Source organism: Zalophus californianus, chromosome 8, assembly GCF_009762305.2.
Source record: "Zalophus californianus isolate mZalCal1 chromosome 8, mZalCal1.pri.v2, whole genome shotgun sequence".
Classification (NCBI taxonomy): Eukaryota; Metazoa; Chordata; class Mammalia; order Carnivora; family Otariidae; genus Zalophus; species Zalophus californianus.
The window spans coordinates 20822664-20837690 of NC_045602.1; the positions used below are offsets into that span (position 1 = coordinate 20822664).

The 15027-nt window shown below is 40.0% G+C and overlaps 1 protein-coding gene across 10 annotated transcripts in view; it reads right to left on the reverse strand.

Moving 5' to 3' along the window:
- Positions 1-15027, reverse strand: part of DTNB (dystrobrevin beta) — a 217641-nt gene that overhangs the window by 37994 nt on the left and 164620 nt on the right. For all 10 annotated transcript variants that reach the window (XR_003524809.2, XR_003524806.2, XR_003524810.2 and 7 more), the window contains 2 exons: positions 5522-5607; positions 4332-4445 (listed from right to left, as the gene is read on the reverse strand). Coding sequence is in view for 5 of the 10 variants with exons in the window: in XM_027623160.2 (XP_027478961.2) it covers positions 4332-4445; positions 5522-5607 (200 nt within the window). In the remaining 5 variants the exon portion in view is untranslated. The remainder of the gene's footprint in view (positions 1-4331; positions 4446-5521; positions 5608-15027) is intronic.

Here is a 15027-nt window from a genome sequence, read left to right on the forward strand (position 1 = left end):
CATGACTACTGAACACTTGAAACATGGGTATTCTGAATTGAGATGCACTGGATTTCAAAACCTTAATGTAAAAAAAAAAAAAAAGAAAGTAAAATATCTCAATATTTTTTAATGTTGATTATATGTTGAAATGGTAATATTTTGGATAAATCAGGTTAAGTAAAAGATAGTGTTAAAATTAATGGCACCTATTTCCTTTTAGTTTTTCATTGTGGTTGTTAGAAAAATTTTAATTACATATGTGGCTCACATTCTATTTCTATCGGAGAATGCTGCTCCAGACCCCACCAACATTCCTATCCCTAGTGCCTTACCTTCTATTCCCTTCCATGTCTGGATGTCTAGTTGATGGTTCCTTTTTCCCTAAACAGATCCTATCATTTCACGACTCACAACCATTCCCCCACTTCTTCCAAATGTTATTCACTCCTTAGTGTCCAACCCAAATATCACTCTTCCCAGGAAGCCTCTCCTGATTACTTCAGCAGGTATCAAATCCTGCTTAATTAATCACCATAGCAATTGGTGCTTCTCTGTGGTAATTTATTTTACCTTGCATTGCTGTCATTCCTACCATGATGCAAAATCCTTGAGGTCAGGGATGAGTCTTTGCATGTACTGAATGGTTAAGAGACTATCACGCCTCCAGTATGTACTCAGTTAACATCTGGTGAAGTTACACAATCATTGTTTGAAATCCTCCAAGGACTTCCAATCACCTATCACTTAAGGCTCTCTAGAATCTGATCTCAATTATTCAACTTAATTTTATCTCATATCACTAGCACTTTAAAGATTAATGCAATGGATGCCTGAAACAAACTCTTAGCTCCAAGACTCCTTCCCTCCTCTGAAATGTATCATATAGTGATTTGGGGAATCATGCTGAACCCCAACTCCACTTCTAATCTGAAATGTTTTCTCCCAGATTTTATCCACATCATCCCTACCTTTCATGGTCTAGCTCAATTTCCACCACCTCCATGGGTCTAACTGCTTCCAGCCTATATATATATATATATATACACACACACACACACACACACATACATATACACATATATGTATATATTTCCCTACTTATATTCTTTTTTTTAAGACTTTATTTTTTGAGACAGAGAAAGAGAGATAACGAGAAGAGTGGGGGGCGGAGAGAGAGGAAGAAACTGACTCCCTGCTGAGCGGGGAGCCCAATGCAGGGCTCGGATCTCAGGACCCTGAGATCATGACCTGAGCCAAAGGCTGATGCTTAACTGACTGAGCTACCCAGGCACCCCACCTACTCAGATTTCTTATGACATAGTGCCCATACTACTTATTAACACTATATAATATTAATTGACTAGAAAATTATTTTACGTTTATTTTCAAAACTATATTATAAATTTTTAAGATGGACCCATTGTTTTCTAGTCTTCATACTCTCTAAATTTCCAGTGCAGCTATAAATGCAATAAAGAGAAACTGATTCATTCAGTTGTCTAGAAAGCCTTTCTTCCCTGAACTTTTAAGACTGGATGCAGTACTCTTTCCCTGTGCTGTGCATAACCAAGTAATTATAATATGTGGTGAAAATGAATGAACTCCAGCTACATGGAAGAATCCTGAAGCATAATACTGGGCGGGGGGGGGGGGGAGGTTCCACTGTATGCATATAATAACATTTCTCTAAAGCTCAAAAAACAAAACACAAAACTAAACACTTTAATATGTGGGAATACACATATATTTGATAATACTATTTAAAAAGCAAAGGAATGATAAACCAAATTCTGGATAGAGGTGAGCTCTGTGGAGAAGGTGGAAGCAAGGAAATGGGATCAGGGGCACTTATACACGACATGGTTTTAACAATATATGAGTAGATGTGGGTTCATGCATATTCATTTTAACATTATACTTTGTATCTTACACATTTGTCATATATGCTGTTGTAACGAATATGCCATTAAAAATAGTAATCAAGGGGGAAAGACAACCCTGGTGGTCAGAATTCATGACAACTAATCCTAAGAATGAAATTCTCCATCTTCTTTTATTATACTAGCTGGGTATTGGCAGTTTCTGGATTCCTATATATTGGTCAAAACCAGAAGGATGTCAGATACCTAGGAATGAATCTTGCCCTTTATATGTCTTTTGATAAACAACAGTTCTTAATATGAATAGAGATGAATTTACCAACTTCTTTCATGGTTAGTTAAGTGCCTGCCTTCGGCTCAGGCCATGATCCCAGCGTTCTGGGATTGAGCCCCATGTTGGGCTCCTGCTCAGCGGGAAGTCTGCTTTTTCCTTTCCCTCTGTTCCTCCTCCTGCACCCTGATCATGCTCTTTCTCTAATAAATAAATAAAATCGTAAAAAAAAAAAAAAGACATTCCCTTCATTTTCTTCTGAAGTTTTAAAGTTTTGTCTTCATGTTTAATCTATCCGGTGGTATTTTCTCTATATAGTATGAAGCAAAGAGCCAGTATGTTCTGTCTGTACGCATAACCAATTGATCCTGCACAATTATAAAATAGTCCCTCTTTCTTCAATGATAATGGAAGCTGCTTTTGAGATTATTTAAATACTTCCTGATTTCTCAAGAGTTAGACCCTCCTTGGATTTAGGTTAAATTCTTGCTTCTTGCTGCCTACATGACATGACACCACTGGACTTAGCCCTTTGCCTACTAAATCTATGATATTTTTCAGACCCCTCCAGCTTAATAAAGGACTTCTAGCAATCCCACCTCCAGCAGCAGTTAAAACTGGAGTACAACCATTTTTGCTTTGCTAGATACAAAATAGTTACTTGTGCCTGAACCGTGGTGGGGAAACAGAACAGTTGTATCTTGTGCTGAGCGTTTAGAGTTACACTGGGTTTGAGTCAGCAGGACATGTTCTCCCAGACTTCCCAGCGTAGCACCAACCTGCTAACATCCCAGGCATGCAACAGAGGACCGCATAGCAACCAAATCCTCAAGCCCAATTAAATATAGAAACTAAAATGAATCTTCAGAAGAATGGAAATTCTCTATATCTCTAATGATTTTCATCTGCACAGTTTAAATTCTTTATGACTTATTTATTGATGATATAAATCTAGACAGAAAGACAGTTACAGAAAAACCATAATCTCCATTCTCTAGGAAAAGAAATCATGGTTGAGAAGCTAAATGACTAAGCCAAAGGAAGAATTAAAAAAGGACAGCTATAAGCGGAATAAGTCAATCAGAGAAAGACAGTTATATGATCTCATTCACATGCGGACTTTAAAAACAAAACAGAGGATCATAGGGGAAGAGAGGGAAAAATAAAACAAGATGAAACCAGAGAGGGAGACAAACCATAAGAGACTCTTAATCATAGGAAACAAACCGAGGGCCCTGGGGTGGGGAGGAGGATGGGGTCACTGGGGGATGGACATTAAAGAGGGCACCTGATGTAATGAGCACTGGGCATTATATAAGACTGATGAGTCACTGAACTCTGCCTCTGAAACTAATAATACATTATATGTCAATTAAAAAAAAAGGATAGCTATGCAGAATCCCAGGTGATAGCACATTAAAAATCAACTGTGGAATGTCCAATGTTACAACCTACACAGAAAGAACCCACTCTTTGGAAATTTAGAGGTCTGGTGAAAATCAAGTCACTTAGTGTCCAAAATGTCTTCACTTACCAAAGAGTACACACACATCTTTCTAAGACTGATAGGATATAAGACCCTAATAGCTTTGACTGGTTCACTTTCATGTTATGGTCTTCTAGAAGATTTCTCCATTTCCTCCAAAATAGCATCCAAATGGGGGCTGAAGCTGCTCTCTACCCCTAGTCAGATCCCGTGCCCTTTAGTCTCCCAGTCCTGAGACAGTTTGTATTTATGTTGAAGTGGGAAGATTCCACAGCCATGGTGCAAGGGACTCCCACTTGGTTTTGTGTCTGAGGATGTGCATAGGTAGCAAGCACCCTTCTCCTTCAACAGAGTCCTGCTCCATGAGGCACCAGGAGAATATACTCATAGGACAGAAGAGCATTATTCCTGCCAAGAGTCTTTAAAGTCAGACGAATTAACAAGATAAGAAGATTGTAGCACAAGGGTCTTAAAGCAATCACAAAAGTATAAACACTGCTCTGCTTGTCATGGAGCTGGAAAATGGTGTTGACCTGGTTCTGTAATGATGGCTGAAGTTCTCAGAGTCGTTAATAATGGAAGCCAAACACCTGAAGCGGTAACAGAATGAGTGGAATGCCTTTGTTCTGACAGGACTAGTTATAGTGATAAACAGATTCTATCCCACTAGTTTGGTTCCCTGACATAAATTCCTACCGTAGCAGATACTTACCTCAGCAGCCGCAGCTCTGCCAGCAATGTGGGGTTCTGCTGCGCCTTCTCAGGGGTGGGCTGGGAAGCCTGCTCGTGCTCCAGACGGAGACGCTGGATCTCTTGCAGGATCTCCCTAGAGAGGACAGATGAAAGAAAGATGACTGCACAGCTCGCTCTTTTCCTGTCAGGACTTCTAACTCTAGTACAGTGGCCTCTACCAATCTTGTTCTGACTGTTTCCGAATGACCAAGATGTCAAAGAGTCACCTTCTTAACACTGCTGCACTTCATATTTCCTCAATGAAACAATCCTTTGTGGTAGAAAAAGTGATATAAATACTCTTCTCAAGAACTTGAAAAATCTCCACAAAAGGAAAACCACCACTAGAATGCTCTGTTCCTTTCTAGGGAAAGGAAAAAAGAACTCCCTGCAACCTCCTAATATGGGTCCTATGCTAACTTCTCCCGTCTTTGTCTCTCTTCTTCCTGTTGAGCAGCTGAATGATGAGAGCTGCCATTTCTTCTTCCTGTGCTTGTTACGTTACATCCAATCTCCTTGTCCTGGTTTCTGCCTCTCAGGGCATACTGGTGTGCTGTCTGGTCTCCGTGCCTTTAATTAATTAATTAATCTATTTATCTATTTATTTTTAAGATTTTATTTATCTATTTGAGAGAGGGAGCACAAGCAGCGGGAGCTGCAGGCAGAGGGAGAAGCAGGCTTCCCGCTGAGCAAGGAGCCTGATGTGGGACTCGATCCCGGGACCCTGGGATCATGACTTGAGCCAAAGGAAGACGCTTAACTGACTGAGCCACCCAGGCGTCCCTCTCTGTGTCTTTAAATGGCTTTGTGGTGAGAGACCAGTCAGTCACACGCAGCACAGTGGGCCAGGATATGACAACCAGACAGAGCAAAAGGGGGTTGGAGTGGAAAAGGGAATCATGGGAGGGGAACTGGTGGGTGGGAGAAGGCACTGGGGTAAAGAATCCACCTGAGGGCATGTAAGTAGGGCTGTGGGCTACCAGAATGTATGGCGTGCAGAGATCTACAGATTAGAGTAGGGGCATTCCCATGAGTTGGTCGGGCCTATATTCACTGAGGTGGGGTCTTCCTTTACAGTCAAAAGCCAGCTAATCTACAAGGAAAATGAGAAACAGATACTCACATGATGATCTTGGACTTTAGAAGCTGGCTCGACCTCTGCATTCTTACCTGTTTTTGTTTTCCAGTTCTGCAATAAGCTGTCTTTGTTGCTTGTTGGCATCAAAGTTAAAGCTCAAGTCAGTGGGAGGACGGGTCTACAGTGAGGAGAAAGAAAGGGTTGTTTTTCTTTTGTTTTTTTTTGGTGTGTGTGTGATTAAACTACATCCTGAGTCCTAGACTACTGATTTTTTAAAACAGTTTTTTTAGGTATAATTTACATACCATAAAATCTACCTATTTTAAGTATACCATTCACAGTCTTAGTAAATTTAAACTGTTGTGCAACCAATCACCACAGTCCAGTTTTAGAACATTTTCCATCACCACAAAAAATTCCCTCATGGTGGTTTGTCGTCAATTGCCACTCTCATCCCCAACCACAGGCAACCACTGATAACTTTCTGTCTATAGTTTTGCCTTTTCTAGAAGCTTCATATATATGGACTCATACAACATGCAGTCTTTGGTTTCTGGCTTTCACTAAGCATGATGTTTCTGAGGTTTGTCACTATTGCTCCATGAATCAGGAGCTCCTTCCCTTTTATTGCTGAATAGTACCCCACTGTTCCCAGTTTTTGACTGTTGCAAATGAAGTTGCTGTAAATTTTCATTTACAAGTCTTTGTGTTGATACACATTTTTATTTCTCTTGGGTAAATACCTAGGAGTGGAATTCCTGAGTTATATGTTAACTCTATATTTAATATTTTGAGGAACTATCCAACTGTTTTCCAAAGTAGCTGTACCATTTTAGAATCCCACTAAGGAGGGACAGTTCCGATTTCTCCACATCTTCAACACCTGTCATTGTCTTTTGTTTTAACCAGATTCTAGTGCATGTGAAATATTTAATTTGTGGGGATTTTTAAAGATTTTATTTCTTGAGAGAAAAAGCACGAGAAGGGGGAGAGGCAGAAGGAGAGGGAGAGAGAGAATCCCAAGCAGACTCTGTCCTGAGCACAGAGCCCAACACGGGGCTTGATCCTGGGATTCTGATGTCATGACCTGAGCTGAAATCAAGAGCTGGACACCTAACCGATTGCGCCACCCAAGTGCCCCCCCCCCGGTTATTTTTTTTTAACTGAGATATAATTTGCATACCATAAAATCCACTGAAGCGTCCAATTCAGTGGTTTTTAGTATATTTACAAGATTGTGAGATTACTGCCACTAACTCCAGAACGTTTTCATCAGCCCCAAAAGAAACCCAATACCCATTAGCAGTCATTCCCCATTCCCCCTACACCCACACCCTGACAACTGCTAACCTATTTTTTCCATCTGTGGATTTGCCTATTCTGGATATTTCATATAAATGGAATCATACAATACGTGATCTTTTATGTCTGGCTTCTTTCAGCAAAATGTTTTCAGGGTTCATCTGTGTTGTAGCATGTTATCAATACTTCATTTTTTGGGGGGCTGAACAATATTGTTACATGGATATACCACATTTTGTTTATGCATTCAACAGCTGATGGGCATTTGGGTTCTTCCCATTTTTTGGTTATTTTGAATAATGTTGCTATGAACATCTGTGGACATGTTTTTGTGTACAGATAGGTTTTCATTTTTCTTGGGTATACATCTAGGAGTGGAATTGCTGGATCATACAGTAACTGCCTTTTGAGGAACTGCCAAATTATTTTCCGAAGTGGCTGCACCATTTTACATGCTCACCAGCAATTTATGAAGGTTCCATTTTTTTCATATCCTTGTCAACACTTGTTATTGTACATCTTTTTGATCGTAGTCTTCCTAGTAGGTGTGAAGTGGTATCTCCTTGTGAATTCAACTTGCATTTTCCCTATAACTAATCTGTGGAGCATGCGTCCATGTGCTTATTGGGCATTTGCATATCTTCTCTGGAGAAATCATTTGTGGTTTTGATTTGCATATCCACTGACATTCCTGACCCTTGTTACCTCCTTTAAGAATACAGAAGCCAATCAACACAAACTAGGAAAAAGGATGCATAGGCGATGGTTCCCTTTTTTTTCATTTACCAGAACGGAAGCTCAAAAGGAAGGCTCTGCAATGGCTATGCTTCACACTCTGCACATACTTGGTTCTACCTAAAACATGACCTACCATGAAGCAGAAACCTTGTTTCCTGTCTAGAGCTTAAAGATGCAATAAGTAATTCTTTTCATGTGGCATTTCCTAAATAAACAGGGGTAAAACAGCATAGCAAATGTGGGTGGGAGGCTTTTTTTTTTTTTTTACCAAATACTTTTTTCTTAAAAGAAAAAAAAAGGTGATGTTTCTTCTTTTAGAGTGGACCAACAGCCAATTGAGCAAATTTTCTATATTCTTCCCAGAATCTTGTGAGAGCCAGAGCTGAGCCTCAGAAAAATGGCTTGCCTGAGACTGAATCTGCTGTGAATAACAGATTTCCAATTCCTGAAAACTGGAGTTAAAGCAAATGGCTCCTTATTAGCGTGGGATCAGGGAAAATTACGGATGAGGAAATGGGCTCCAAAATGAATTGGCTTCGTGATGGCAAACAAACAAAAACCTCACAGTATTTTACTGGAAATTTCTTCTCGTTTTTAAAAAGATTTTATTTATTTATTTGACAGAGAGAGGGCAGAAGTGGGGGGAGCAGCAAAGGGAGAGGTGGAAGCAGACTTCCTATTGAGCAGAGAGCCCGACGTGGGGCTCGATCCCAGGACCCTGGGATCATGACCTGAGCCAAAGGCAGACGCTTAACCAACTGAGCCACCCAGGTGCCCCTTCATTGGGTATTTCTAAAGAATTTTTTCAGTTTTCAGTTACTGCAAGGCTGAGGCTTCTTTCAAAGAAGAGGTTAAAGCAGGAATCAAGAGTTATTATCAGCAGCAATTCCTAACCAGGTGAGATTCTTTGGCACCAAGAAGTATTGTTACTCAAGTACAAAGAAGCGTGGGGGGAAGAAGATTTCTATCCTGAGGCAGCAGTTCCACTGGGCTGACAACAGAGAGAGCCCCCCAGGGGAAGTGTTTATGATGGCTTATTTCACCCAATCAAATTCTGAACACAGTCAAGGGTACATTAAGTAACAGAGAAACTTAGGATTTTATTTATTTACTATCTTAAACTCCACGCTGCTTTTATAAAAAAAAGAAAGAAAGAAAGAAAAAGAAAGAAAGGCCAGGTCTCTCTTCCTAAAATGCCTCGAGGATAGTGAAGAGAAAAAGACAGAAAGGGAATTATTAGTTCATAAAGACACAGAATACTTCCATCACAAGAGACCTAAGGATGATTTCTTTAAAAAATTAACTAGTTCATTCCTTTATTCAGCAAATATTTCCTGAGCACCTAGTATGTGCTAGACACTGTTCTCGTGTAGCTACATGATGCTGGGAGAGAAAGATAAGGAACCGAAGATCTAAGTACAGACCATCAGAGGTGATAAGTTCAATGATGAAATATAGGGTCACAAAACAGAGTAAACTGAGACAGAAGACTGACTCTTTTTGAATGAGGTGATAATGAAAAGTCTCTCAGAGACTCAGTCAAGTGGGGAAGCAAACCAGGTGCTGGGCTGAGGGATGGGTGTGCTGGGCAGAGGCCAAGGCCTGTAGCTGCTCCATCTGGGTGTGTTCAGGTCAGTATGATGGAACAGAGTAGGCTCTGGTGAAATCGGTAGCTGACTCTATGAGATGACCCTGGGCCCCAATTACCAAGGGCCTTTTAGCGTTTTTAGAGTTTCCATTTCATTCTGAAAGTGGTATGAAGCCACTGTAGGATTCTGAACAAGGAAATATGGACTCAAGTCCAAATACTGCAGGTACATACTCTGCCTTCAAGGAGATGGAGCTTATCTCTCAGTCCTTTAGTACAGACTGTCCGTAGTGACTTCTTTCCAAAGAGGACAGTGTGGAAAGCGGGGAAAAAGTAACTTTATGTTGGAGAAACCTGACAAACACTACCTGGGCCAGGTGATCAAGGTCAACATCAACAGTGATAAATGATGTTGGTACTATGTATCCTTGATACAATGGAAGAAAAATGGCGCTTAGCTTCTCCTCCTTAAAAGCTATAACTCAAGTCTAATCATGAGGAAAACATCAGACTAATCCCATTTAAGGGACAGTCTACAATGTAGTCGACTAGTACTCCTCAAAGCTGTCAAGGTCATCAAAAACAAGGAGAGTTAGAGAAACTGTCACAGCCCAGAGGAGACTAAGAGACATGACAACTAAATGTAATGGGCTATCCTGGATGGAATCCTGCAGCAGAAAAGGGACATTAGATAAAAACTAACAAAATCTGAACAAAGTATGGACTTTAGTTAATAATAATCTATCAATATTGGCTCATTAACTGTAATATGTGTGCCATGCTAATATGTTAATAGGAGAAACTGAGCATGGGTTATTTGGAAACTCTAGTAGCTTTGCAATTTCTCTGTAAATTTAAAACTGTTCTATAATAAAAAGTTTATAGGATGTGAACCCTGTTTTGGCTCCTATATAGAGAATTTACTGTAGTGAGCGAAGAATGGAAGTAGATAGGCTAGTGAGGAATCCTAGGTTTTGCTATCTACTCACCGCAAACCTTGAGTTATTTTATTTCCCTATATTTTTATTTTCTTAGCTGTAAAATGGGAATATTTACAGAAAGAGATGTGAAGGGGATCAACTCCTCTGTTACATAAGCATTCTCTTAGGTTTAGGTAATCTCACAGAGCTCCATCATCTTTAATGAGATGGAGATACATCTGAAAAATACAGGGTAGGGGCGCCTGGTGGCTCAGAGTAGAAAACAAGACCCCTTCGGGTAAAACTGGGCAAATGTTACAAAACCAAGGAAAGCCAACGTAGTCAGCAAACTATAATCTGGTAGCACGCATTTCTGAAACCTCCTCAAAAAAGACTGGAGGCTTCCCATCTGTATGAACTTGGCAGGATGAGTTCCAGAGATATGCCTGATACCAGCTAGGCTTTCTTTGTAACCCAGGGGCACGCTGCACCCTCCCATCTCGTTTAGACCAAATGGAGGGCTGTGGATTATTAATCTCTCTCAAAAACCCAACGTTTTTTAGGGTAGTGGCTCCCTAGCTAGCTGTAAATCAGAAGACTGAAGTTTTGCTTTTCCTTTTTAAATAAAAATCAATGAACTCTAAACACAGAGATTCTGATTTAGTAGGTTGGAAGCAAAGCCAAGGATCTATTTTTTAAATGTTTCACATGTGATTATAATAGGTATCCATGTTTGACAATTACTATTTTACAGGGGTTTTGAGTCATTAAATGTGTGCGAAATACCACATGGATACTGTGGTATCCATGGTACTGTTGTAAGAAGTACCATAAGGATATTGTAAGAAGCCATCAGGATATTTCTGGAATGGTGCATGCCTGGAGCAGGCAAAGCCGTAAGGCTGTGATGGCTGGGCTAAGCTATCTGAAAAAAAGCTTCTTGGGGAAACACGTGAGGTGGGATGACAACACACTATTTCCCCTTTCACATTTCTTCCAAGTTTTCCATAATGAAGTTCTCATAAAAACAAAACAAAAACAAAAACAAAAAACAACAAACCACCCCAAACCCTTCTCAGATTACATCCAATGTTGCTGATGTTGGTGATGAAATTTTAATAATTGTAATAACAATTACTATGATTTACCACACACTGTAATTTTGTTTTGTTTTGTTTTTAAAGGAATTTAGGCACTCCAGGAAAACAAATGAGCTTTCCTGGCTCATCTGAGCAACCTCGAATTTCTTTGTTCAGGGGTGAGCCTGAAGAGGTTTCAGTGGCCATACTGTCACCTAAGGAGACAGGACGGACCTGCTACAGAGGCGCTCCATGGGGTACAAAGCTGGTTGCTCAATTTAATGGTCTTTTTTTGTGAAAGAAGGTTTTTGAAAAAAAAAAAAAATCAATACAAAGCCTACCTGGCAGGTTATAAATACATTCTTTTGAGCACTACACCCACTTTATGCAAAGCACTTGTACGAGTGAGAGAGATTAGCGGCTTAGTAGTCTTCTGTTTAACAGAAATCTAGTCAAGAAGAATCCTTCCTGAGAGGCCCAATATTTAATAAGATAACTACACTTTGGAAAACAAACTGAAGATGAAAGGGACCATATCAGTATTTCGTCTTAAGACCACTCTAACAATGATCATTTTCACACGAATTAGAGAATTGGCATCAGAAAACTATCAGGTGTAAACAGACTTATCTTGTTTGCAGGAAAGGAGAACTGTGACCTCCTTTCAGGGTCAAATGGCTTTGGAGCTTTTATTTACAATATTTTAAAAGCATGAGGTAAAGTCAATAAGACTACATCATGGCATTAAATACACTTCATTTTAAAAATTCAACCACAGTGCTATCTCAACAAATTTAATTTTATAAATTCTAATTTCTACAATGACCTAAACAGTTGTGACTGACTGAGGACACATGTAAGGTGTAACTGATTACATGGAACTCTTCTTTTTCCCTGACTTTCCCCCGCTCCCTCCATTTTGTTCTTCTCCACTAACCTTTAGAGTTGTAATGTTAGGAGTCAGATATGTGACCTAATACTAGATTCTCAAGGAAAAGATTGAAGTCTAAACAAACCCAAAGGAATAAATTACTTTTTTGAGGAGAAACAAAGCAAGAACTCTCCATTGGAAGCTTTCGTTACTCTATTTCTCTATGAAGAAGTAAAGATAAATTGGTACACATTCCTAAAAGTAATATACTATGTTTATGGAAGACGGTCCTGAGACACCTGGCTGCCTGTCCAGTCCAATTTCACTCCAAGTATTGTTCTCAGGGCTCTAGCCACACAAGCATCTTGTTAGGCGCTGCAACCTCCGAGCTCAGGGCCTTCAGAGAAGTTGAAACAGCCCCCCGTCCCACACTGGGTGTTCCCTTCATGCTCACATAGTCTGTTGTTTCAGCCTCAAATCCTTCCTCCTTTTGTCTTCCTCTTTTCTTCCAGATTTAATGCTCTTCCTGAACTACAACCTTCTGTAGCTAAATCTCAGTAGTTGGCAGACTAGTACCCAAGTCCCAGCTGGACCACTTACAAACTGACACCTTGATTAGTTTCCTTACCTTTTGGAAGATTAGTTTTCTCATGAGATTGTTCTGATGAATAAATGAGCTAAAATATGCACTTAGAACAAAGACTGGCACATAGTAAACAGTCAATAAATGTTAGCCATCAGTATTATTCTTTTAGCATGAACCTCACCGGGATCCTGGCCAGAAAAGTCTTTTTCCTTTTCCTTTGACAGGTTTAGTTACTTTCAGTATATTAATGATATTCGACTATCTTTTTTCATAAAGAAAATTCTTAAAGTTTCAACATAAACATTAGCAGGACTGGATATAACTGGATGTGTTATTTGTTTTTAAATAAAGGGTTTTTTTTTGTTAATGAAAAAGTTATTATATTGTTCTTGGTGTTGAGAAATCTAATTATCAATTCTTTGTAGGTATCTATCCTCTCTGGTTGCTTTTTGAGTATCCTGTCTTTGTATTCTGCAGTTTCACTAGGATACACGTAGGTGTGAACTTTTATTTATCCAGTTTGGGACTCACTGTGATATTTCAGCCTGAGGATTCAAGTCACGAATCAATTTTGGAAATTTTTTCAGCCATTAATCCCTCAAATATTTTCTCACCTAATAGAAAATAAATTTACTTTCCTTTTTGGTGGGGGGAGGTGGGGGGATTCCAATGAGTTGACTGTTGGTTCTCCATCTTCTATGTCTAAAAACCTTGTTTCAAATTTTTCACCTTTTTGTGTTGTATTTGGGAAACTTTCTCTTTTTTAAAAACATTTTATTTTTATTTGACAGAGAGAGAGGAAGAGAGAGCAAACACAAGCAGGGAGAGTAGCAAAGGGAGAGGGAGAAGCAGGCTCTCCACTGAGCAGGGAGCCCAACATGGGGCTCAATCCCAGGACCCTGGGATCATGACCTGAGCTGAAGGCAGATGCTTAACCATCTGAGCCACCCAGGCGCCCCCATTTGGGGAACCTTCTGACATGTATTTTCCAGCAGACTAATTCTCTGTGCAGCTGTGTCTGACCTAACATTTAACCCATCCACTGAGTTTTAAATTTCAGCAACTTTTGTTTTTAAAATGTTTATGTTCTATTTGGTTTGTTTTCATCTCCAGTCTCTTTAGATAGTCTTTTATCATGTTTTTAATTCCTTCTTTCAGGTCTGAAGAAATTTTATTTATTTTTAAAGATTTTATTTATTTGACAGAGAGAGACACAGCGAGAGAGGGAACACAAGCAGGGGGAGTGGGAGAGGGAGAAGCAGGCTTCCCGCAGAGCAGGGAGCCTGACGCGGGGCTCGATCCCAGGACCCTGGGATCATGACCTGAGCCGAAGGCAGACACTTAATGACTGAGCCACACAGGCGCACCTCAGGTCTGAAGAAATTTTAAACATAGTTATTCTACAGCCAATGATTCTAGTATCTAAAGTCACCGAGGGTCTAATTTTACAGAGATACTCAGGAGTTCGTGTTTAGTTGGACTCTTTCTGTGGGAATCACTGCTTGGCCTCAATTGAGAATGTTAACCTCAGGAGAGGATTTATATTTTGCTTCTCCTCAACGCTGTAGGATTAATTTTATATTAAAATTTTACTTTGGTGTTTCTCAATCTATGAAGTAATGTAAATGCACCCAAAACAAGTACAGACAGGACTAAGACTGTGAATCCCCAGGGGAGACCTCTTCCACTCCAAAAGGAGGAGAACCTAAAGCTTTCTTGTCCTATCTTTGTGTTGGCAGATGGATGGTCTTCTACACCGTACCTTCACCGGGTTATAATGCTTTCAGGGGCCTGGCTTAATGTGAAAGCCTCATTTCCAACTCTCCACTTTGTGTACATACAAGGTTTTGCCCACTGCACCTCAAGACAATTAAAACCTAAGCATAGGGCAGGAGTGGCAGCAACAGTGGCCCAGGGGCTGCTTTGGGTTTCAGTCCTTTTTAGTTCTCAGGAAAATGAATTCTCTTATCTTCACATCTCAACACAAGTAACACTTTCTCACAGAGGCCATACAGTGTATGTCAGGGACCTGCTATCCATTTTCATAGTTCCTTCTATTTTTCCTCCAGTGCACCTAATTATTTGTAATTATTTTTTTATTTTTTTTAATATTTTATTTATTTCAGAAAGAGAGAGCGCACGAGTGGGAGGAGGGACAGAGGGAGAGAGAGAGAAAGAGACTCCCCTGCTGCGTGGGGAGCCTGATGCGGGGCTCTATCCCAGGACCCCGAGATCACGACCTGAGCTGAAACCAAGAGTCAGATGCTTAACCGACTGAGCCACCAGGAGCCCCTATAGTTATTTAAGTTTAACAGTGTATTTGTTTACTGTTTGTCTCTCTCACTAGACTGTTAGTTCCATGAGGGCAGGCATCATTTGTTCATCATAGTATCCAATCTGGCACATCATAGGAACAAATAAATATTTGCCAAATGAATACAAACATGACGGAGGGAAGGGGAAATGGATATTAATATGCACATAACTCTTCAAGGAAAGTAAAGGGCTGAAATG